This window comes from Motacilla alba, chromosome 3 (assembly GCF_015832195.1).
Source record: "Motacilla alba alba isolate MOTALB_02 chromosome 3, Motacilla_alba_V1.0_pri, whole genome shotgun sequence".
Classification (NCBI taxonomy): Eukaryota; Metazoa; Chordata; class Aves; order Passeriformes; family Motacillidae; genus Motacilla; species Motacilla alba.
In genome coordinates this window covers 55,485,869-55,508,800 of record NC_052018.1, presented here as the reverse complement: position 1 = coordinate 55,508,800, position 22,932 = coordinate 55,485,869, and the positions used below count along the sequence as shown (strand labels likewise).

At 38.5% G+C, this 22,932-nt stretch overlaps 1 protein-coding gene across 2 annotated transcripts in view; it reads left to right on the top strand.

Annotated features, from left to right (window-relative positions):
- MOXD1 (monooxygenase DBH like 1) overlaps positions 1-22,932 on the top strand; it is a 50,029-nt gene that overhangs the window by 8,145 nt on the left and 18,952 nt on the right. For both annotated transcript variants that reach the window (XM_038133812.1, XM_038133809.1), the window contains exons 2-4: positions 5,092-5,238; positions 6,636-6,803; positions 7,158-7,241. In XM_038133812.1, the coding sequence (XP_037989740.1) occupies positions 5,161-5,238; positions 6,636-6,803; positions 7,158-7,241 (330 nt within the window). In that variant the 5' untranslated portion in view covers positions 5,092-5,160. The remainder of the gene's footprint in view (positions 1-5,091; positions 5,239-6,635; positions 6,804-7,157; positions 7,242-22,932) is intronic.

The window sequence follows — 22,932 nt, the reverse complement described above, 5'->3', positions numbered from 1 at the left end:
ACTTTCATCTTTGTTACAGCTTCACGATCCTTTTTGCCAAGCTTCTCTTTGGTCCTTGTCATTGGCTTCAGCTTGGTAATTTGGGGATTGTCCTAGGGTGACTTCTTGATGCTTGTATCCCCAATCGTCTGTTCTGTTTATGCTGGATATTAATTTTTGCACCTTTAAGACTAGATCTGAGAGTGAAGTGGGGAGAAGGAGAAGGGGTGGAATGTTTGAGTCAGCTGTCTTCAAAAGCATGGAGATAAGAGCTTCAGCCCTCCTGCTCACTGTGGTGTCTGCAGCATGGAGAGAGTGGGAGAGAGCTCTCCTTTGCTTTTTAACTAGTTTTTAGCTAGCTGAGGCAGAGAAGTTCCCTGGACTGTTTTATTAGAACTGATCAGCCTGCTTTGGACCCAGAAATCCAGAAAAACACCGGGAGCTCATACCTGTGGCCTACCAGGGCCTGGGACATGGAGTTTTCCAGCACAGGAGAGACTGATAAGAGACTGAGTGAACCGAGCTACACCCCACAAGAAGGACTTCCTGAATGTGCCATCTCTTCAGAACAGCAAGAGGTTTAATTGTCTGACATTATTCAATTTTTTTGAATCTGCTTTCTAGAGGCCACTTGAGGCTTGAATCTGCTTTCTGGAGGCCACTTGGAAGTGGCCTTGGAAGTGGCCAACCCCTTTGGAAGTTTCCTCCCACATTTGCCCTAAATCAGGACACGGATGTTTCAAATTCCATGGGTTGGCTACAGAATATCAGTGAGGACAAGCGGAAACACAGCTTGTTTTCCTGTCATTTCCCATTCCTGACTTGCCCATTTTTTCACTTTTAAGTGTAAGACTTCTGCTGGAACAGCAGTGATGGCCCAGTTAGAGAAAGTCAGCGGACATAAATTGGGGTGGCTGAGTTTCTCACAAGCTGAGCCCATGAGGCGATTGCTGGATGGGGCCACAATCTGAGAATTATTTTATGCTCCTTGAGGTTGAAAGGTGATGTATATAATTTAGGACAGGAAATTGATATCATAAACAAAACAATCTTGTGCATTGTAAAGATCTGGGGAGAGAGTCCCATAAACACCTGTTTCAGTGTGTGATGACAGCTGCTAGGGCTTTTGGGGTCAGGCTTCCTTCTGCAGCTGTGCTTGCATTCTCCAAGGAGAAACCAGTGTCTTTTCACATCCTTAAGAAATTACTCTCCCTGCCTGTTTGTGGAACAGAAATCAGAAACCATATATACCACAAAATATTTTTTTAAGAAGGAGAGTGGTTAATGGTATCTGAAAAACAGTATAACATGATCTGCCTCACATCTGGAAAAGAGCATAAAATATCTTGTAATGTCAGGAAGATTTTTCATTTTCCATATGTTGTTTCAACTTTTAGGTAATGTGAGGAAGGAGATACTTAATTATTTGACGGATTGCACAACTTAGTCCAGAGCTCAATATGCCATTTTCTTGCAATATTATCAAAGGGAGGACAACAAATTTAAATGTTTCACATGTAAGCAATTTACAGACGTAAATCCTGGAACAGACATCTTTGTTATCATGTAGCATGACCAATAACACTACTGAAGCTTTTTTAAACACTTAGTCTTTAAAGAAGCAAAGATATTCATAGTAGAAAAAGATAATTACTTCATCCTCTTTCACTAATGATTATACTTCTGTAAAGCTGATGTGTAATTTGAAAACTTTATCTTCATTAAACATATATTTTTTTTGTGTGTATAAGAAACTGGAGAATCTGGATGCAAGTACAGAATCAGTACATAAAACCATATTGTGGGTTTTTCCACATACATGTGAGTGTTTTAGAAATCCAGTTTTCAGGACTTGGCAATTATTGTAGATCTGTTGGGACTTCATGAAATTCAGAGGACTTGTATCAGTATGATTTACCCTACAAAAGTCACAGATTTTCTAGCTAACTGTAGCAAAATCAGATCTGTGTAGGAAAAGATTGTACCATGTTAGAGCCTTTTCCTGCTTGTTGGGAAGGATAAACTGTTCCAGTATGAAGCCCATTTTAGAACTATCTGTGATAGATATCAAAGCACTGTAATGCTGTGGATTAAGACATCCCACTCCTTTCTTTACAGGATTAAATAACTGAAACTTGTGAATTCGGATGTGTTATAGTAGTCTGGACCTGAGAGACTTTCAAATTAAATTTATATTCCCTTAGTTTAGCTGAAGCCCAAATGCCCAGTTTACCATCTCTGAGCTCTGGTAGATCCATCCTCTGTACTGCCACATTTCAAAGGCTTTCAGAGCTATACAGCTTTTTCCCTTGACTAAACAAAAGAGTGTTGGCAGTCCAAATGTAATGGTTTTGATTGCATTTGCACCATGACTTTTGGCAGCAGGACTTTATTTTTCTACTCTGAAATGAACCATAGAATATATATAATAGTACAGACATATATCTACATAGATATGTGTAACATTTTTTTACCTTTCCAGATTGCAGATTTTTCCAAATTGTGTCTGAAAAAGATGTAGCTTCACAGATTGTCACTGTGTTGTCATTTTTGAAAACCTTTCGTTCATTCTGTTTTGTACACAAACAGATCTTAAAGGCTTTTAAGCTCTGATGAGTAAATTGAGCAAAGTCTGCATAGTTTGACTTAAAATCTTCTGTGTGAACAGAGAGAGATCCATATGGTTCCTGGACAATGTGGCATTATTTTGTTTTAAATGTGGGAAACAAACCATTTTCATGTGAGAGGTTGAGCAATCAAATTTTGAGTTGTTCAGGGCTTTTTGTTTTTGCTGGTTTTTGTTGTTGTTCTTTGTTTTGTTTTGGGGGATTTTGTTGGTGGCTTTTTTGTGTGACATAATTTGATTTTATTTTTATGATGAACATTTGGATAATTTTCAACAAAGGAAATAAAAATAGCATTAGCTACATTGAGCCACCAAATAATTTCAGGTGAAATCACTGAAATCAGTAAGGTTCTGTTCATTTTTCACAGCAGGGGTGGGCAGCCAGTGCCTGAGCAGGCAGCAGTGTGAGTGCCCAGTACAGTTCTCATCCCATGGGGAGCAACCTGGTCCTCTCTTGGGGTCTGGGATTTGGGGCCACCTTCCCCAAAGCATTCACCAGCAGCCACAAAATGTGCCCCTCTTGGTGAGCCAGAACTGTGACCTGTCTATGACTGTCATCCAGCTGGGTGAGATAATTACACTGACAACCACGTTATCAAGGCATATCTGAGCTTATACCTTAATCATAGAACTTCTTTGCTTTATTGTTGCATTCTTGCCTCAGGCTTATGGAAATCAGGACTATATCACAAGGGGTTTATTTCTGGTTAGAGCTGTGTCCTCTAGACTTCTGATGAAATGGTGAAGTTCACCACAAAACGTTTGAGTGTGCACATCTTTTCTTCACATTTCTCAGCTTCCCTTCACACTGGTTTCAGGCAGAGACTTTGTTCACATGAGCAAAAGCTGCTCTTGAATTTGTATTCCTCAATAGTTCAAAGTGTGGGTGCGTTCACTAAGAATATCTTCCTCCAATTTAAGGTAACATTTAAGCAAAGATATCCCACTTCAATAAAAACTGATGTTCACAAGGTTACAATTCTTGTCCAGGCAAACACTTGCCAAAAGATGGAAAGAGAGGTTCCACAGAAGAGTATTTTCAGAGCAGAAATTGTATTATGTATAGGCAATACACTGCCTCTTTCCAAGTTCTGATGCATGGTAAAAGTGGAGGGGTTTGATCCCATAAAGTATCTATCTTCAAAGAGCCATCACAAAACAAGTCTTATTATTTCTGTCTGGAAAACAGCAAATCCAAGTTATTTCTCTAAACAAATACAACTCATCAGTTCACTTTCTTTCAGGTCCCAGGCCTGTGTTTTGCTCTTTTTGGTGATTATTTTTCCATTTGCCTATTCTCTCATGTATGTACTTAATCATTTCTATTTGTAAGAAGTGGTGACAGGAAAAGAAGAACTCTCTGGTGTCTTGCCCACACACAGATTTCTCGGGTGGAATTAAGTTTAAGATTACAGCTCCTAAATGACCCTTTAGTGAGTTAATGAAGTTTCAGGGGTTTTTTTTACTGCTATCAAAATACTTGGGCATAACCTTTTACTGTTTTTCAGATTGGTTACCTCAACCTTAATGAAAGGGGAAAGTTAGAAATCTCCAAAAGTGAACAGAGATCCAAGCAGATACAGAAATAAATGCCTGCTGGGACCAGACAGTGTTGCATTATTTTGCAAAGACACCACACAATTAATGGTGTCTGCCAGTAGCCTGTTAGGCATAAGAAATACATTGCTTACTTAAAAGACCCTTCCCTCCCCAAACCAGGCAGAAACAGCCTCAAACTCAAAGGAGGGTGACCAGAGGAGGTGCATCTGAGGCAGTGGCCAGCCCTTCCCTGGTGGCCAGGGTGGGAAGAGAGGGAGGGACGGGTCCCAGCTGCACGGGGCTGCAGGAATCCAGGGTGAGGAGGTTAATGACCTGACATTGCTGCCATGCTACTCCTTTGTGCTGGGCCTCTGCAGAACCCTGGATGGGAAGCATCTTTCTTACAAACAGCTCCCTTGCCTCTTCCAAAACCTCAACCTAATCCCAGCAGCTTTTGTATGAAATGAGCACTTTTCGTGCTAGTTAAGCCGTAGGGTTTCTGGTTCCAGTCAATGTTCATTCAAGAGGTTTGTTTTTTGTGGGAAAGAAAAAAACATAGGAAAAGTTGTGGAAAAAGAGAGTGACACTATTGTTGATGCAAATATTAAGTGAATTTCATTCTCTGTGTAATTTTTCCTGCAGTTCATGACATCCCAGTTATGATAAATAAAGCTTTTTGGTTGCTGGGTCCAACCTTTATTTCTGCAGTTGCATACAGGCAGCATGTTGCTAAAATTACTTAAAGCATTCTTTAAGCTGTTTTCGAGGAGGGTCTCTTTCTTTGAGATTTTGTATAAAAAATAGTTCAGTGCCACCTCAAATTTATTGTTTAATTCAAAACTGACACTGCAGAATTTTACATGTTTTGAAAAAGGGTTCAGTACTGAACATTGAGTTTCACTTTTAATATCAGATTTTAATAATGGGCCACCTTTCTTTTATAACAGGATTATTTTACAGATGAAAATAGAGTACTAAAAAAGGACCCTCAACAGGATTACCATCTGGAATATGCCATGGAAAACAGTACACATACAATACTGGCTTTTAGCAGAGAGCTGCACACTTGTGACACAAATGACAAGAGCATAACGGTAAGAGTCTCTGACTATATGTAGACAGATGAAGTAATTAACACAGGATAAATGTGTGTGTGGTTATTAAGCTGGTAATTAAAATATCTTTTTAGTAAACGGGCCGAATTAGAGAAATTCACTTTCCAAAATATCTGTTTGCTCAGGTAAAATGCTTGTGCTAGTTTTATTAAACTATTATGCTTAAATTACAGCTTTCTTTGTTTTTATACTTTAATGCATTTCGAACAAGTGTACATAGGATTGAAATAGATACCTCTGGGCCATCAAGTCGTGTATGCCATTGTTATAACCATTCAAGAGGGGCCAAATTGAGAAATACTTTTAAGATTCTGCACTAACTTGTAATTGATCTTAGAAACAGATTCTTTACAAAATTTGGAGAGGATATATTTAAAGGGTCTGTTTGTTTTATTTCTTTATTTGACACTAAAAGTGAAAAGAATTTATGGTAAAATTTTCCATGGTAAAATAATTTTCATGGTAAATTCTTCTGTTGCCCTAGGGATTGCTGTGCTCTTTCCTAAACATAATCTTAAATTACTTGAAGCTGATTACTTCAGTATTGGAAATGACAGAAAGGTTAGAGAGATTTGCAAGGTTTTCTCTGCTTTGGTTTGTTTACTGCTTCTTTTAGAAGCATTACTATAGGAGTAAAACGCTACATTCATTATCTGTGTTTTTACAGTATATGCAATTATAGCAACATGAGAGGCTGAAAATGCAGGAAGCAAACCCCACCTGTGTAAGCCACCAGTTTCCCAGGCAGTCAGTAGATCTCTGCACACCTGCTCCAAATTCTCAGTATAATTTAGCATTTTGAGGCACTTCAGGATTTAATATAGCACTTTGTCTCAAGGGTCATTATTGTAACCTGAGAATGGTTTACAGAGAACTGATCTGTGCAGTGACTGTAAATTGATCTTTAAGACGTAAATCTGTTCCGTAATTGAATGTTAATTTTCCATAACATCTAAGGACAACAATTCACTGAAGGTATTCACATCTTCACAGACCTGGGCCTGGAAGGTGTCAGGGGGGGAACATTCTGGTTGCTGATCAAATAAGTAACATCTCTAGAGAAGTGTTTGTAATGCATTTAGCTGGTTACTTCTTTATGAGTCTTTTCTGCCATTTGAGGATATGATTTCAGTTCACAACATTAGGGAAGGAGTGTTTCAGAGAACAATTTAATTTCTGTGTATTTCCAATGAACCCATTGAGTATAAAACATTATTTATTTCAAAGGCCAAATTGTGTAGGCAGATGACTGCTCCTCTGGAATACATTGCCATTGCTTAAATACACCTGTGTCACAGCTATTGTAGGAATTATAGGAACTGTGTAAGGAAGATGTTGCTCCTCTCCCTTGTGGACATTCTGCTTGGTTTTTTCAGGAGAGCACAGTGAGGGTAATATGGGCCTACCACCACAAAGATATGGGAGAAGCAGGTCAAAATTACCATGGATCGAATCGTGGCACAAAGAGTCTGCGCTTGCTGAACCCTGAGAGAGAGGAGGTCTCATCTGCCTCTTTGCCCTACTTTGACTTGAGAAACAAAGACGTAAGTTACTCCTGCATGCTGTAGAAACCTACATGCTGTAGGGTTCTGTGGAGATGGGAATAAGGTGCTAGCCAAAGCCTTGACTTGTAGTGTGACTTTTATGTATAGATTAAACATAAGGAAGAAATTCTTCACTCTGAGGTTGATGAGGCATTGGAACATGCTGCCCAGAGAAGCTGTGGATCCCTGGAAGTTTTCAAGGGATGGGGCTTTGAGCAACCTGGTCTAGTGGAAGGTGTCCCTGTCCAAAGCAAGGGAATTGGAACTGGATCTGGACCTCTAAGGTCCCTTCCAACCCAAACCATTCTGTGATTCTATGATAATACCGTGTTTGTGCCCTTTTTATTAAGACAGGTGCCTGTACCAGACAAGGACACAACATATTGGTGCCAAATGTTTAAGATTCCTGTACAACATGAAAAGCATCATGTGACAAAGGTGAGTGATTCAGACTGAGAAAATTTAGAGGAAATTAGATAATAATTACACTTCAGTTCTTGCACTTTTGAAGTTTTTTCCCCTGCTTACTGGAGGGAAAACAAGACCTCTTTCTGTATTCACAAATATGGATCAAGTGTTTGTGTGTGTGTGCCCAGAACCTGGCTCAGGTGTGCCCTGCCAACTGCCCTGAACAATGACAGAGCCTCTTTCTTGCAGTTCTTCTCTCCTTCATCCTCTCTCCCCTAAGAAAATGAGGTTGAAAATTATTTCTGTCTGTAAATATTTCTGGTAAGGACTAAGTAAAATTGTATAAAAGCATGTTACATCAAGTTTTTACTTTTATGTAGGAATTTAATGAATTTCTTTTAATAAATGAAAAAATAATTAAATGGTGATGTTTGTTTAAATAAAGGGCCAGGTTCTTATTTGATTCCAGTCACCTTTCTTGTGATGACCGATGTGGAGCCAGGGTACATCACATAAGAACACACACCAGTATTTTCAGCAGTTTAAAACCTAAATATTATTTCAAAAAGAGATGAACATGGTTGTTTATTTAAAAAATAATGAAAATGTATGAATAAACATTCACACAAGGCTCAGCAGGATCCTAGGTGACTTGAAAACCCACATGCATCAACATGTTTTCCTGCAACACATTTTGTAACTTTTCTTTCTGTTTTAAATTGAAAGCTTAAGAGTGCTGAGGGGAAGATGATTCTCACATTTCTCCCCAAAAGCAATATACTGAAGACCTTATGAAACAACAAATTCTTACTTTTCTAATATGCTGAAGATAGCACAGTGAGATAGTTCTGGCCCTCATTTTTATCTTTGTTTGAACTCACAAATGCATTGTGGAGAATTTTATTATTTCTTCTGTTTTGTTACAATTGTCAGTCATATTTCTTCAGTGCATTCAGTAAGACTGAAATTTTTAATTAATTCAGAGAACTTTAACATGTGATCTCAATGTCTGTATGATAAATACCTATAATTACTCTGAAATATTGCATGTTTCTACACTTTATCAGGATGAACAATTGCAACGCCCAAATTTCTGCCTTCAGGTACTTGATCTTTAATCACATTTGAAATTTGTGGCAGCTACTTTCACTGTATGAAATGGAGAATTTGTTTGTGTTATAATATGTATGTCAAGACCCCTAGTTTTCTGCTTTGAAGTGAGAGACCTTCAAAATGGTAGTATCAGAATCAAGCTTCCCATGTTAAATTTGGTGGAAGTTGTAGGTATTTGCTGTTCTGCTAAAAAAGTTCTGCTGGAAGTATTCATTATTTATAATTTCTGATTTTATTTTCTAAATGCTTTACATGACTGCTCATACAGTTGCTTAGCCTTTAAAAAGTAGTGTTTGATTGAAGCTAAAACAGGATTTTAGCTCAGAAATACACTGGTTGATTTTTCAGGATAATTTTATACTCTTTATTTTTACAATAATGGATAAAGTTTTAGAAGTCATAACTTCAAATCAGCATATATTTTATAAAGTTAAAAATTAGAGTAGAACCCTCAGTGATTTTTCATCTTCACAAAAGCAAGAAAATTCCATTTTGTTGCTTAAAAATTTTTAGAGAGAGAAAAAAAGAATACAGAAATAGATTAGATTTAAGTAGGAACACTTCCTTAGCCTTTCTTTTCAGGGGCACCACTTATGTTTTCCTGTAAGTGACACTTGCAGATGCCACATAGAGGGTTGTTGTGGAATTGTATCTATGTGCTCTTGCAAACTGATTAAACATTTCCTAAAGCCTACTGATACACAAAGGATGGGGCTTATGGCTACTGGGGAAGATATTAGCTGTGCAAACAGAGCTTGAGTTTCACAAAGGGGAGGGCAGATGAACTCTCTGCCCTGATCAAACTGTCCGGGTTAGTTAAATACTCACATAGATGTTGATTCTGCATTCCCTCTCTGGCACAGTTTTCACACAAACCTGCACATCTCATTTTTGCAGACAGAAAAAAAAAAAAAAAAAGGTGTAGACATGGTACAGATTTGTCTGTGGTATAATTTAGTCTACTTCAGTAGTGTAGATGTGAGCTGGCTTTGGCCATTTCTGTGCTCCTGTATGGTTTTGTGGAGGGCTGGACTGCTCAGTTTGGCACTTGCTGGACAAATGTGTGCCATCAACAGCGTGCACTTAGCTGCACTGATGTGTAAATCTGATGGTCATCTGGGGTCTCAAATAGGTGCAACAGCCACAATTGGAATTTTTTTTCCTATGTTCCACTGTTCTCTGTCATTTCTTCCTTCTTGAAAATTGTTCTGAGCACTTTATAACAAAGTTCTTCTTAAATATCAGTTTCATCTGGAAAGCATGGTGTTTTAATGAAGGAAACTGAAGAAAAATTAAACCTGTCACTAAAGGTAGAGATCAAGACTTTTTATTGTCTCTGGTTAACAAATACCAGATTCTGAATTCAGATTCTGAATTCAAAAGGATTTTTAAATGTCTATTAAAGATGCATTATTTAAAAAATATTATCTTTAAACCAGAATATAGTTAAGGTATTTACAAATATGTTTTGTAAATACAGTCTAATGGTGCCAAAGCTGGATAACACATGGATCTTAGGGTTCACCTGCAGTAGTGTTTTAGGTTCTTCTGTTTGCACAAGATGAAGAAATAACTAGTGCAAGAGATCTCAGTATTAATCAAAGATAAATTATGTAAGACCTTAGGCCTTTTCTTTCTCTTTAGATAATATTCATGTTACTTTCCAGGAATCACAGGTAATGGGAAACAGCATATTTTCATTGATCAAGCTGCTCTACATGATATGTAAATTGTGCAACAGATAAGATTGTAATCTTCTGTTCATTTCAGAGGTAGATTAAGGACATGGACAAGTTATTTCTCCTTATGCTGCATTTACCAATGGAGAACAGATCTTCACTGCAGTACAGGGACACCCAGCCAGGTTTAGAACTTCTCTGTTAAATCTTCTTTTGTTTCACATTTCTTGCAACGTTCTCCTCAGGGAAGAGATAGTGTCTTCTTACATGTTCCTACAATGTCTTCTGTTTCCAATGCCGCCAGGAACTTCTGGAGAGACAGCCCATAATAACATGCCTGCTAAGAAGTGAAACAGAATAAGACAGCTTCTCAGTAGCTGGGCATAATAGTGACAATAGTGATACAGAAAACAACCAAAACCAGGCACTGAGCTGGTTTTGTAGCTCTAATGGTTTACATCACTCCTCAGCTTTAAGCTGCCTACCTGGCTGAATTGTGGCTCCTTAAAAATTTATTAAACTTCTATAGGATTTCCCCACAGAGCATTTTCTATTAACAGAACCAATTATAAGGGTAATAGGTAAATGTTGAAAATAATATAGGCAGAACAGATGAAAGGGCTCGCTTGGAGGTAATAGCAGGCATTCAAATCAGATATTTGCAGGATGGCCCTGCAGTAGTCCCAAAGTAGTGGACTTTGGCTGCTCTTCACATGGAGAGCACACAGCTGCCTGTCTGCAAACTCCTCCTGCAGCTGCGTGTGCATTGACCTGTTCTGCTGCTCTGAGCTTCAGGCAGTGGTGTGTGCCTCAGGCTCGCTACCCAAGGGATTTTCACTTTTCTCCCATGCAGAAGTTAGCTAGGAGCTGTCTCAGAAGTAGGTTTCTTAGAAAAATGCATTCCACTTATTAGCCCAGACTTTCTGGCGATGGGTTTAAGACTATGTCTTGCTGGGATTATTTGCAGTTCTCTGTAAATGTCATTATTCTGACTGGTCTTGAATGTGCCCTTTAATCACATTCCTAAAGAAAATTCTCTGGTTTCACCAACTGCACCTCAGGAAGAAACTCCACTCCAGCAGGATCGCTTAGAAGGAGGGAGAGCGGGATCCACTGGTAGAGCAGACATCCAGGCAGGTCCACACAGCTACCTTTGCATGAAAATGTCTTTCTGTCTCCCTGCTAAAGCCATGCTGAGGGCAGGTGCCTGAGTGTGAAGAGCCCACACAGGCAGAGACACCACTGCACCAGGCTGGGAGCAGAGCTGACAGAGGCGATCATCCCAGGGAGCACACCCTGAAAACGGGTTTCTGCAGTATGCTGCCCCTTGTAAATTACCTGGTTTGTCTCTTTCTTTTTGCTCATTCAGTTGAAAAAAAAAAAATGTTATTCAGTGACAGTCGACTGGATCTTTTGAAGTCTTGTCATTTTTGTACTGTTGAGATGCCCAATTTTCATGCTTATCACTGTGTGTGGATATGTGTGCGCTGGCACACATCTCTCTATTTTGACAAGTTTTAAGACTATTTGCTGACAGATTTTTTCAGCCTATTTGCTGAATTTATTTTTTCCTTGCTGTGAGCAGGCATCATGAAGATGTTTACCAGCAGCAAGAAAGTGAAAATTTGTTTCACATTCATGAGAAATACTCCCCAGTGTTTCAATAAACACAGGTCTTTCTTTATATTCAAAGTTTATTCTTAACTAAGCTTTTTCTTCTTGTGGTTCTACAGATGCAGCTCTTTTTTATTACTATCTTTAGTTTAGGTTTCAATATTCCATGTCTTCTGTCACTTCAATTTGACTGTATTGCTTATTCAAATAACTGCATCTGCTAAGGATTCATGACTCTGTCTTCACATTTACATCAGGTCTTCCATGTGCTTGATTGTTTTTTCTGCTGCAATTAAAAGACCTTAAGATACAATGTTTCTTCTACTGTCTAGATTTTCTGTGAAGCCTCTAGAGCTGTGGTCTCCCTCTCCACCTGACGAAGTGTTTAATGCTGTGTGTAAACTGCAAATTTAGAGTATGTACTGGTGAAAGACTAGTATGGATATCCTACATGCCAGACGTGCTGTAATCTATTTGTGTGAAACTTTTCAGCGTGGCATGCCTGTGCTAGTTCCAACACTGTAAATTTTCCCTCTATGTTTTCTTAATTTCTTTTAAAAACACTCTGTTTTCCTCAGGAAAAATAGTTCCTCAGGCTTCATTAGTAGTAATCCCCTAAAAAAAAAATCCCCTACAAAGTCAAAAACATGTCAAATATTGAATTTTACTCCAAGATTAGGAAAAACATTTTGTGTAAAATAAACCCCAAAATTGGGTAGTACGGTCACTTAGTTGTATCTGCATGTCTTTTCTCTAAGAATAACTCATTTTTCCTTAGTTCTAAACTTTATAGGTTGTTTCAAAGCTAGTATAGTCAGAGAAATACCAGCAGAAATGCTGTGATGTGGCTGTGCCCAAGAGCATAAAATATTTCTGATTCTGGAAGAGAATATGTTAAATGGGACATCTAGTATTAGAGGGCATTTGGCATTGGAAAGGAGGATAGTAGTTGCATTTTGTAAGCTCTTAGAAGTTTTGGTTCTTGTATGAAGTAGTCCTTCCACGAGCATTATTTGAACCTGCTTATGAGAATGGTGTGAGCAGGTTTAGCTCCGCTGAAATGGGGAAGAAGCCCCTCACTGGGGATTAAGCTGTGTGGTCAAAATCCAGTATCTCTTCAGTACAACTTATGAATACTCTGGCAACATATTAAAGATAGTAAATTTTCAGCCATGGAGAGGGGCTTCCTCTCATCTAACCTGACTTATCTATGGGCCTGAGCCAGCTGCTTAATTGACCTTACAGTGGCAAAACTCGCTGTTTGTGTCATCCTAGAGGAGCTATCAGAAATGTATGAGCTCAAGCATCCTGTGTATGGTTCAATCTCTCCCTCCACTGATGGATGAGAGAACCCAGACCACCAGCCTGTGTTAGATAAGTAACGCCCAGATGAATGAATCAGGGGAGATATATCTCAACCAAAAAGGTCAGGGGAGAGAAGAGACTGTAATAAAAGCAAGAATTGCAAAATAATACTTTTTTAAAAAAGTTGCCTGTGGGAAAAATGATCTTCTCTCAACCCCAGCCCTGTGTAATTTTTTTGGCACTAAGCCTATGATGTGACTAGTGAACCAGGCTAATTGTAAAAGCAGAAAAAAAACACTAATTATTTAGCATTAGCTGAGAAGTGTTACATTAGGCATATTTTTATATCAGCACTAAAGTTTTCCATTGCTGATGTCTTTAGAAGAGGGAGCCTCTTTTCAATTAAAGAGAGGCCTGTATTAGAACACACCAGCAGCTGCCAGTTAATCTTCATGTTCTGTTTTGGGGCAAACTGATAAGGAAGTAAAAACTCCAAAAAACTTGTTGCCAGGGGTAACTGTGCTTTTTGACAGTGGAATGCTTTAGTAATACCAAAGACCCCAGTGTGAAAATACAAAGGGACTCCAGTTTAAGAGACTGATTGATTGGAAGCCAGAAGGGCAGCTTGTAGCCTGCAGTACCTAAATGAGGGCACTGATTTTTAACTTGAGTGATAGCGGACAGTAACTGCTTGTTACTCTCTGGCCTGAACTTTCACATTTTGCTAAATGTGATAACTCTAGCAAATTGCATCATGCAGCCTGACATAAACAAATGTTCTATATTTTCCCATGCATTCCCCTGCAAAGCAATTTCAGCCCCAGTAAATTAGATTGGCAACCAAACAATCATCTTACGCTGCAGAGCTTGTAAGCTATCTGCCCTTTGATCTGCAGGGCTGGCTCTTTGGTGCAAGCCTGAATTGGCCCATTAGGCTTTGCAGTGCTAAGATTCATGTAACTGAACAAGCTGAAAATTAAAAGTTTCCCAAGCACTGTCTGAGGAAATAACAGAAATGCATTATTCTCTCATATTCTGCTAAATTATTTCACATACAAAATTAAGGTATTATTTCATTCTGTGACCACAGATTAAATTATCTATGACCACAGATTTTGCTGTCCTACCAAACTTTATATTTCTTACATATTTTTATTTTGCAGTAGTCTTGTTTCATTTCACTTGTGTATCTTAACTAAAAGAATTATTAAATTATGCAGTTATTGCTGTATTATTTATTCCATACTTGACATGCAAAAATAACCTACTTCTGTCATCAGCAAAGTTGAATGTCTAGTTAATTTAATCAATTTTCTTCGATTTTTGCTTTCTAAATAAAAACAACGTCATCTATTATGGCAACGTATTGACCATGCCAGCACGTGATAGGAAAATATGTGTGCTATGTGATTTTTTGATTAAATAAAAGTCAGATAACAGCAGCCTCATTTTGAAATGTGACCAAAGGTAAGCATGGAAAAGGAGGAAGTACAATTTTTGTGAAGATTTCTCAGTTTTATCTCCCAATTCTGAGAGAATTTGTGGGGTGATCTTCAGGAGACCATTGCTATTGGTTAACCCCATTTTGTCTTGTGCCATGTCTTTATTTTTTTTTCCTTATCCTTAGCTTTATATATGATTTTAAAGTAAACCTATGACTAGGTGATGCACTGAAAAGATAAGAAAATTGTCTGCAGACAAACATCCAGCACTTATCATGGCAGGCAACAAAACACTCCAGAACAGCATCGGGCCTTAGATGAGCAGTTACAAAGCATCTTTTGTGTGAATATCAGAACAGTGGGCTCATAGGTAGTAAAATCTCTCTTGGTGGGACTTGTGTGGATGGATCACAAAACAAACCCAGCTTGGTTCTGCTAGCATCTTGGCATTGGTTCTGAAGATAAACCTTCTAATTCAGACAAATCACATGGTAGCAGCATCTTAAACAAATTTTCAATAAGGCAAATTAAATTGCTCCAGTGGTATGTAAATGGAACAGAACTTTCTATTCCCATCTAATTGAAGTATTTCCCTTCAGTACCAATCTTTTGATCTGCAACCCCAGCTACTGGTGGTAGTTTTCAGAAAATGATATTATGACTCTCTCCCTCTTTACTTTCACTTGCAGTGCACAGTAGTCAGAGCTATGAACAAAGCATAGATTCATAAACTCCACATTGGTAACAGTGGAAAAATAGACAGACGTTGGTCAGAAAAGGCCTCTCCACCATGTCCACACATAGCAGACTGTATTGGGTTTGCATGGCTGTGTTTTGGTGGCAGGGGGGCTACAAGGGTGGCTTCTGTGAGAAGCTGCCAGAAGCTTGCCCCGTGCGCAGCAGAGCCAATCCCAGGTGGCACCAGGATGGATGTTCTACCAGCCAAGGCTGAGCCCATCAGAAATGGTGGGAATGCCTCTGTTATAACAGATCTAAGAAGAAGAAAAAGAAGAATTATTGTGCAGATGTAATTGTGGCTAGTGAATAGCAGAGTGAGAAGAGGAACTATTCAGACCCCAATGTCACTGAAGAAAGAGGGGCAGGAGCTGCTCCAGGTCCTGGAGCAGAGATTCTGCTGCAGCCCCTGGTGCAGACCATGGTGAAGCAGCTGTGCCCCTGCAGCCCATGGAGGATCCATAGGATCACAGGGATGCAGAGAACCCCTGCAGCCTATGGAGGAGCCCATGCTGGAGCAGGTGGATGCCTGAGAGGAGACTGTAACCCTGTGGAAAATGTGCTGGAGCAGGCTCCAGGTAGGGGCCTGCAGGCCCATGGATAGAGGAGCCTATGCTGGAACAGGTTTCCTGGTAGGACTTGTCATCCTGTGCAGAACCTACACTGGCGCAGGCTGTGCCTGAAGGACTGCATCCTGTGGAAGAGTGACCCACCTTGGAGCACTTTGTGGAGAACTGTTGCCCATGGGATGGACTCACATTGGAGAAGCTCATGGATGTCACCCATGACAGGGACCCTACACTGGAGCAGGAGGAAGACTCCTCTCCCTGAGAAGTGGGAGAAACAAGGTGTGGTGAACTGATCATAACCCCTGTTCCCCTTCTTCCTGCACTGCTGTGACCTTTCCACTACTTTGCCTTAAGTTGCTGGGACTGAAACTGTGTCTTTCTGTTTTATGAAGTGCCAATCACAGTTTTGGTTTCTAGAGAATTGCTATGGTATAATTTTAATGCATACTTTAAAAGAACCATGTAATTTGAAAATAGCCCTTGTTGTGTGACTTCCTGCATGTGTTGATGGGTGATGAAGTCCTGCAAAAGGGTATACTAGCATCTGACTCTGGGTGATAAAATGTGGAAATAGTATTAATGTGATCATTACTTAACTGCTTATTTGTAAGCCCTCTTATGTTTTATATTAACCCTGCAGATATAAATTTTTAGACAGTTATGAGGAATAGTTCCTGAGTGTTGCTCTGGAGGCTGTCATGTCAAAATCAGGAGCCTTGTGCTTACTTTATCCCCTGCTTTCCCTTCAAACTGAAGGTGCCAGGGTGTGCAGGTTGGTGGCTCCTCTGGGAACTCAGTATCCGAACACCTAAGGTTTTTCTCACATATGGTCCTTTTTGGTAGCCTCTCACAGAAGTCAGCGTGTCATTTTCAGAAAACGTGTTTCCTGGTAGTGTACTTCTGCATGTGCAAAACAAGAGTGGGACACAATGTCAATTCTCATGTGTTCTGTCTTCAGGCAAAACTGTGTGCTCACTCGGAAGCAGGAGGAGAAAAAGCGTAATGTTATTTTAGCTGCATGATGGAGGGATTGTTTTGCAGTTCTACAATAGAATCAAAACCTCTGTCATTTTGCCCTCAAAGAAATAGACATTGCTGTGCAAGAATGGTGGTTCCGACTTTATTATTTATACTATTCAAATTGTACATTCCTCTTGAATAACTATAAACTCTTTATTGGCTACCCACTTTGGCCTTAGACCTGAAACATATTTAGTTACATATTACTTTATTATGATACTGTTTTTATAAGGAAGTAACGATGTTCATGATTAATTGCCAAACAATTCTGCTTGAAGTGTGTCAAATGTGCTGAGAGAATATGGTGATCCTGAAGACCACAACCACTGCCAGTGGCTCTGCTGCTTAGGAGTACAATGAGTGTACTGCTTAATCAAAAGAAACATGTTTGTGCTTGACCTGAGCTTTTTAGGAGATTGCTCCTCAGGGTTATACTTCTTAACTATTACTAAATGCATTATCTTAAATCTTCAGGCGTACGTCAGGCAGAAACAATGTTTTTATTGGTATTTCTTTGAGCTAAACTTCTTTTGGATTTAGTCTAAATTACTTCAAGTCTTTAAAGTCTGAAACTCCTTATGAGTGGCAGAGTTCCAGATAATTAATTAGGAATAAAAATTTAAGAATGGGCATGATAACAGAGAGAACAAGAAACCATCTCTAACTCATTTTTAAATGTTTGGGCTCATTGTTTATTATGTTTTTTGAGTCCTCTTTCTTAATTAAAATATTTAAGTTGTTTTGCAGAAGTTCTGGATATACAGTGTAATTATTAATAGGACTATATGGGGATAGAAAGATTTATGTAAATTTAGATATATAGCCTTCTCTCCAAGCTAAAAGCACAGCAACCCTTACATTTTACCTGAAAGTCCATATTTTTTTCCCAATAAAATTCTAAAGCTTAAAACAGAGGTATGGTAATTACTTCTTAATGCTGTGTAGAAATAAAACCTAAATAGGAGCCTTCATTGAACAACACAATCACAGAGTAAACAAATCCTTTTTTTACGCCAAGAGCAGGAAATATCTGTACTTTGAATAAGATTTTCCATTCACATGGTAAGGACCTTTCCTCCTCAGTTATGTTAGAATTTTTATTCTACGTTTAAAAGAGCACCCAAAACCAGGTAAGCCCAAATGCCAACAATACAGCTTCAATCAATCAATCAGTCAACCAGATAACACTGTTATTTCAAATTAAAATTATTATTTGAATCTCACTTTGGTGAGGAAAAACCCCTCCACACATATTAAGTACAAATCACACAAACTTCAATGCCTTAGATTGCATAGAAGTTTCAGTCTGGAAAACTTCCATCCTCCAAGGAAACCTTACCTAATCACATTATGAGATTAGGGTTGGGGATGGTTTCTGTTGCCTGGGCCTTTTTCTTGTCTACATCTCTGTTTTTATTCAAAAACAAAAACCAAGAGCTGTCACTAAATGCTCAGGTTAGATTTTTCTCCAGCTTGAAGGTATGAAAAATGTGGATGAGAATAATTTGGTTTAACATTTTTACCTTTGAAGGGCAATTCAAGTTAAGCAGTAATGTTCCCTGTTGTACCTCAGATGTAATCATCCCTGATGACCATGAGGGAACCAGAAGCAGTGGCTTTGCTCTATTTCCTGCAATTAACTCACCAAAATATACACCCTTCTTAATGGCACAGTATAAACTCAGAAGCCCTTGGAACAGAGAATGATTTAAAGGGATTTGTTAGAGGTGATGACTGAATTTAGGATCTGGATTGTACAGTGAGGAAAACAGAAATGAGCACTAAGCTGTGTATGTTCAAATCATCTCAAGAAAAATTACAGCAGCTAGTCCACACTAGACTGCAGCCAGCTGAGCACTGGAAGTGTCTCTTTCAGCTCTAACTATTCTGTGGCATTAATTTAATGCTTTCTGACAGACATGGGTAGGGTGGAGGCATGGGGAGGGTGGTCCCTGCCTGACCCCAGAATGCCTTAACTCTGGGCTGAAAGTCTGCAGCAGAATGGTGGCCCAGATGTGACACTGGTGTAGGCAGGCTCTCCTGGTAATATGAGATAGCTGTTCAGCTGTTGGTGCTAAAATCCTGGTCCACCCTGCAGTCATGGACTTCAACATCTACTCCAGCCTAGAGGCATGTCTCCGACTCTTGTTTTAGCTCAGCACACCTCTGGGTTCTGTGCAAGAAGCAGTGTTAGGCAACAAATGTCTGGTGGGTTTCTTTCAGAATATTTATAGGCAAATAAAGCCATATTACTGAGAGATTTTTTCTGAAAAAGACCTAACTTGATAAAGCCAAATATTTTAAGTATTTGCTTTTCTGAAGAAAAATCTAAAACCCTAAATGTGATGTCTTAGATAAATATTTGATAATTTCAGAATTACACTTTAAAGAACTCAGAAAAAATCTTGATGAATTCTAATGAGAAGAAATCGTGTCACCCTTTGAAAAAGTTTTCTAAGTCAGATAATTTTCAATAAATATGCTTGTTACACATTTTCAAAAGAAGTACAAAGACCAATGTAATCAGTGAGCATGTAATAGCTCTTCCTGATGAGGAGTACAGGAAGCAGATACCCTATAACTTGGTCTTTTGCAAAAATTTTTAAGTGAACTCAGCCAGTACTCAGTTTCACTGCCATCACTTTTTGCTCTGAGTTAATCAGAGCAAAATTTAATTAATATTAAATTTAATTTAACAAATTTAAAGTTAATTCATGTAAATGAATTAACCAACCACAGACTAGAAACTCTTCTAGATGTAGTAGTGCTAGCATAAAAATCAAATTTTTACTCTCCATTTTGAGACTAAAGAATTGCATTTTCTTCCCTGTGTCACCACTGTCTGCCTACGTGAGATGTTGTGTAAGGCCTTATTCAGAATGATTTACATGGCAATATATCATACCACCATGTCTTTAAAATGTAAGATCAATTTCAAATTAGCTGTTTGAGCCAGAAAAAAAAAATCATTATTTTCTTTGACACTCTAGTGTAGAAACATTGCTGCAAGTAGATCAGAAACCTGTTGTTATTTCCATATATAAAAATAAAGTCAGGTTTTTGTTTTCTGACATTCGGTGGGCCGTATTTTCTAAATAGGGACACTGTGGTGAGACAATGGATATATTTGAATAACTTGCATCATTTGCACAAGCAGGCATAAAGAACAAATCTTTATTTATTTGGTGTTTATTACCATCAAAGAAATCAGAGCAAATAAAAAGGTAGAAAAACAGGAATAAGCAAGAAAGACTTCCAGGTTTCTGGAGATGTTTTTAACTTGTAGGAAATTTAACTTCTTGGACCACTTGGACTGCTTGCATTTTCCTCCTGTTCAATACATCACACATTAGTATCTTGACCCTGCTTATCATCAGCTTGAGATGCAAGGCACTGTTATGTTAAAATTTTGGTTTCTTTTATAAGGAAAAAACCCCAAAACACATGACAAGGTTCAGACTGAGCAATAGATAAAGTGATAATAGGAAACAGAGAAGAGAGGAAGAAAAAATTAGGATGAGTGAGCCAGACCTGGCAGATACAAACATTTTCATTTTTCATGTGATGTCAGCCTGTTGACTAAAAGGAGGCTTCTGGTAAAATGAGAGGTGAACAGCACACGTGTCATCTGGCTTAACATTATAATGACTAGAAATTTTTTTATTTTGTATTTTTTGAAAGTCAGCATTTTCACAAGTCCTGACATTCAGTATCATGATTACCTTTGTTTTACCTCTGTAAAACCTCTCAGCCTGCCTGATGAGTACAAACCAAGAACCATGACTGTAAACTATACTTTTGGTTGCAGAAGGCAGTACTTTTCCCTTGCATTTGAATATGATATATTTTAAATACCTCCTTCCCTCGGAGCCCTGATTCGAAGTGTGGGTGGTTTATAGTACATCTATTATTTTTTACCTCTGTTAGTGGAACTGTGGTTCATGTATGTCAAATGCTCAGTTTGAAAGACTTTTTGGCCAAGCTTTCAAGAAGGGTGGAGAGAAAGAAGCAGAAAGCAAATGATCATGAATAATAAATCATGATCTTCTTCCTGCAGGTTTCATGAAAAACAGGAGAGGTTGTGCCTTGTTGCATGCACTTATGTTTTTGCAATCCCAAACACTTTGGGCATTTTGATGTAAAGTGGATGTAGGGCTTTTGTTCTCCATGCCTCTGGCAGTTAGGAAATGTCAAGCAGAAAATGCACTTTGCCTGCAGGGGCAGAAGTCACTGAGGTGCCCAGTGGTGCAGTATCTCTGCAGGCTTATTAACAGCACGGCAAAGAGATGAACCCTGACAGCTGGGTCTTCCTTGCATGTCAGCAACAGTGAAAATTCCACAGATGATCCTCAAAGCATGAGGTAAAATGGAACAGATAGGTAGTTGTCTGCCTATTCCCTTTTAATCTCCTTTCAATTTCTTTCTTTACTTCTTTAGCTAACAAGAGGTTGGTAGGAAGTGGCAAGGACAGAGGAAGGAAATGCATTTCAAAGTCACAGGTTTCTTCATAATTAAGGAAAATGAAAGGTGGATTCCCATTTTCACTACATCTCATCTAAATTACTCAGTTATTGTTTATCTTACTGCTTGGCTCCAAGTGTTGTTTTAGAGTCCCCTTGTAGTAAGAGAGCAAACAAGGCTGTGTATAAATAAGAATCCAAATAAAAATTAGCTGTTGACTTAAATCTGCGGAGTTTAATGAACATTATGTACCATGCCTGTTTTTATCACTTATTTTGTGTGTATTTGACTCCTGAAGTGGCGCTAGTGTGCCACTTCAAATTATTTTCTTTCCATAAGTATCCTAAAAGCTGCACAAATTAACAAAACGGTCCTGGTAACTCTTCAGAGCTGGTCTCCTGTGGTGACTGGAGACCAGAAAAGTAGAGCTCTGAAAATTGTGTTATCATTCATTGAGGCTACGAGTACTCTGGTAAACTGGCCACCCTGATCTGAGTACTTAATTAAAGATACCTACTTTAGCAATTAATTTTACACCCAGGACTACTTATGTGCACTTCTGAATGCATTTATGATTTCCTGAATTTGGCCCCTTATTTGACAAACTCAGTTGTTGTTCATCATTACTTGTAAGGCTGACTAGAAAATAAGATTTTGTTTATTTGAGGAAAAAAATGAGATTTTGGAATTTCTTTCTGTCTTGGAAAAAAGTTATCTATATTGAGGTACTTTGTGGAAAGTCAGAGAGGAAGTATGAGGCAGCCTAAATAATCAATCTATTCTATAAGCTAAAATGACCAATAGCTGAGTAAATAGGGCAGCACTCAGCTGGGATGTAGAATGACATATTGAAACCCCTGCTCCAGTTATACAATACAGTGGAGTATGGGATTGTATTTTTTGATTTTCTTTTCTGCTGAAGTTATCCTAGTATGCAAATACAGTTAGTTATTCTTCAGATCAGAGAAGTGTCTAAGAGCTCTGGTCTTCTTCCTTTTCTTGTTTCATTTAGCAGAAATGCTGTGAGCTTTAAGGAGCTAGCCATTAAAATATTTCCATGCATTTTGGAACAATGCAGGATTAATGAGATTTTCCTAAGATTTTTTAAAATAGAATTTTGACCTCTCTAATATTTTTTCTTTCTTTCTTATTTATATTATATTTAAAAGGGGGAAAAGAAACTTCTCTTTAACTAGGTTGTAGTAAGAATGTGTGAAAAGGATAACTTCACTGCTGCTCTTCACTATTAATTTCTGCATCTGAGGAATATAAGTTTTCCACCAAGATCCATTGGAAAGATGTGTAAGGATTTGTTCTAGTTTTTGTTTTTCTTCACTAAAGAAAACCGAACAAAGCTGCTTTCAAGTGCTGTAATTGTTTAGGTAACTGACACTAAAAACCAATGACAGGATGTGAGTTTCTAATTTTGGCGATGTCCCATTGTTTTGAGGGGAAGCTGGTTTTGAAGTAGTGATTGTATGCACAGCAGGTGCTGGGATCTTGTAGCAGCAGGCAGAACTATCACATGTTGGGACTAAAGTTCTCTTTTTTTCTTGGTAGATAGAGGGATAATATTCCCGCAACCATTTTCTAGACTAACATATACAGTATGCAGAGCTCCAAAAATCTAGAGGCACATTCTGGTATTTAGTGTGTAAGCTGCCATGTTATGACTGTGTTTGGGCTCTGCAGTGCTTGATAAATATGCAGGTGTGTGATGGAAAGAGGGAAGAAGCAACATCAAGCTGGAATGGATTTCTGAATCTTTGTCATTCAGTTTGAC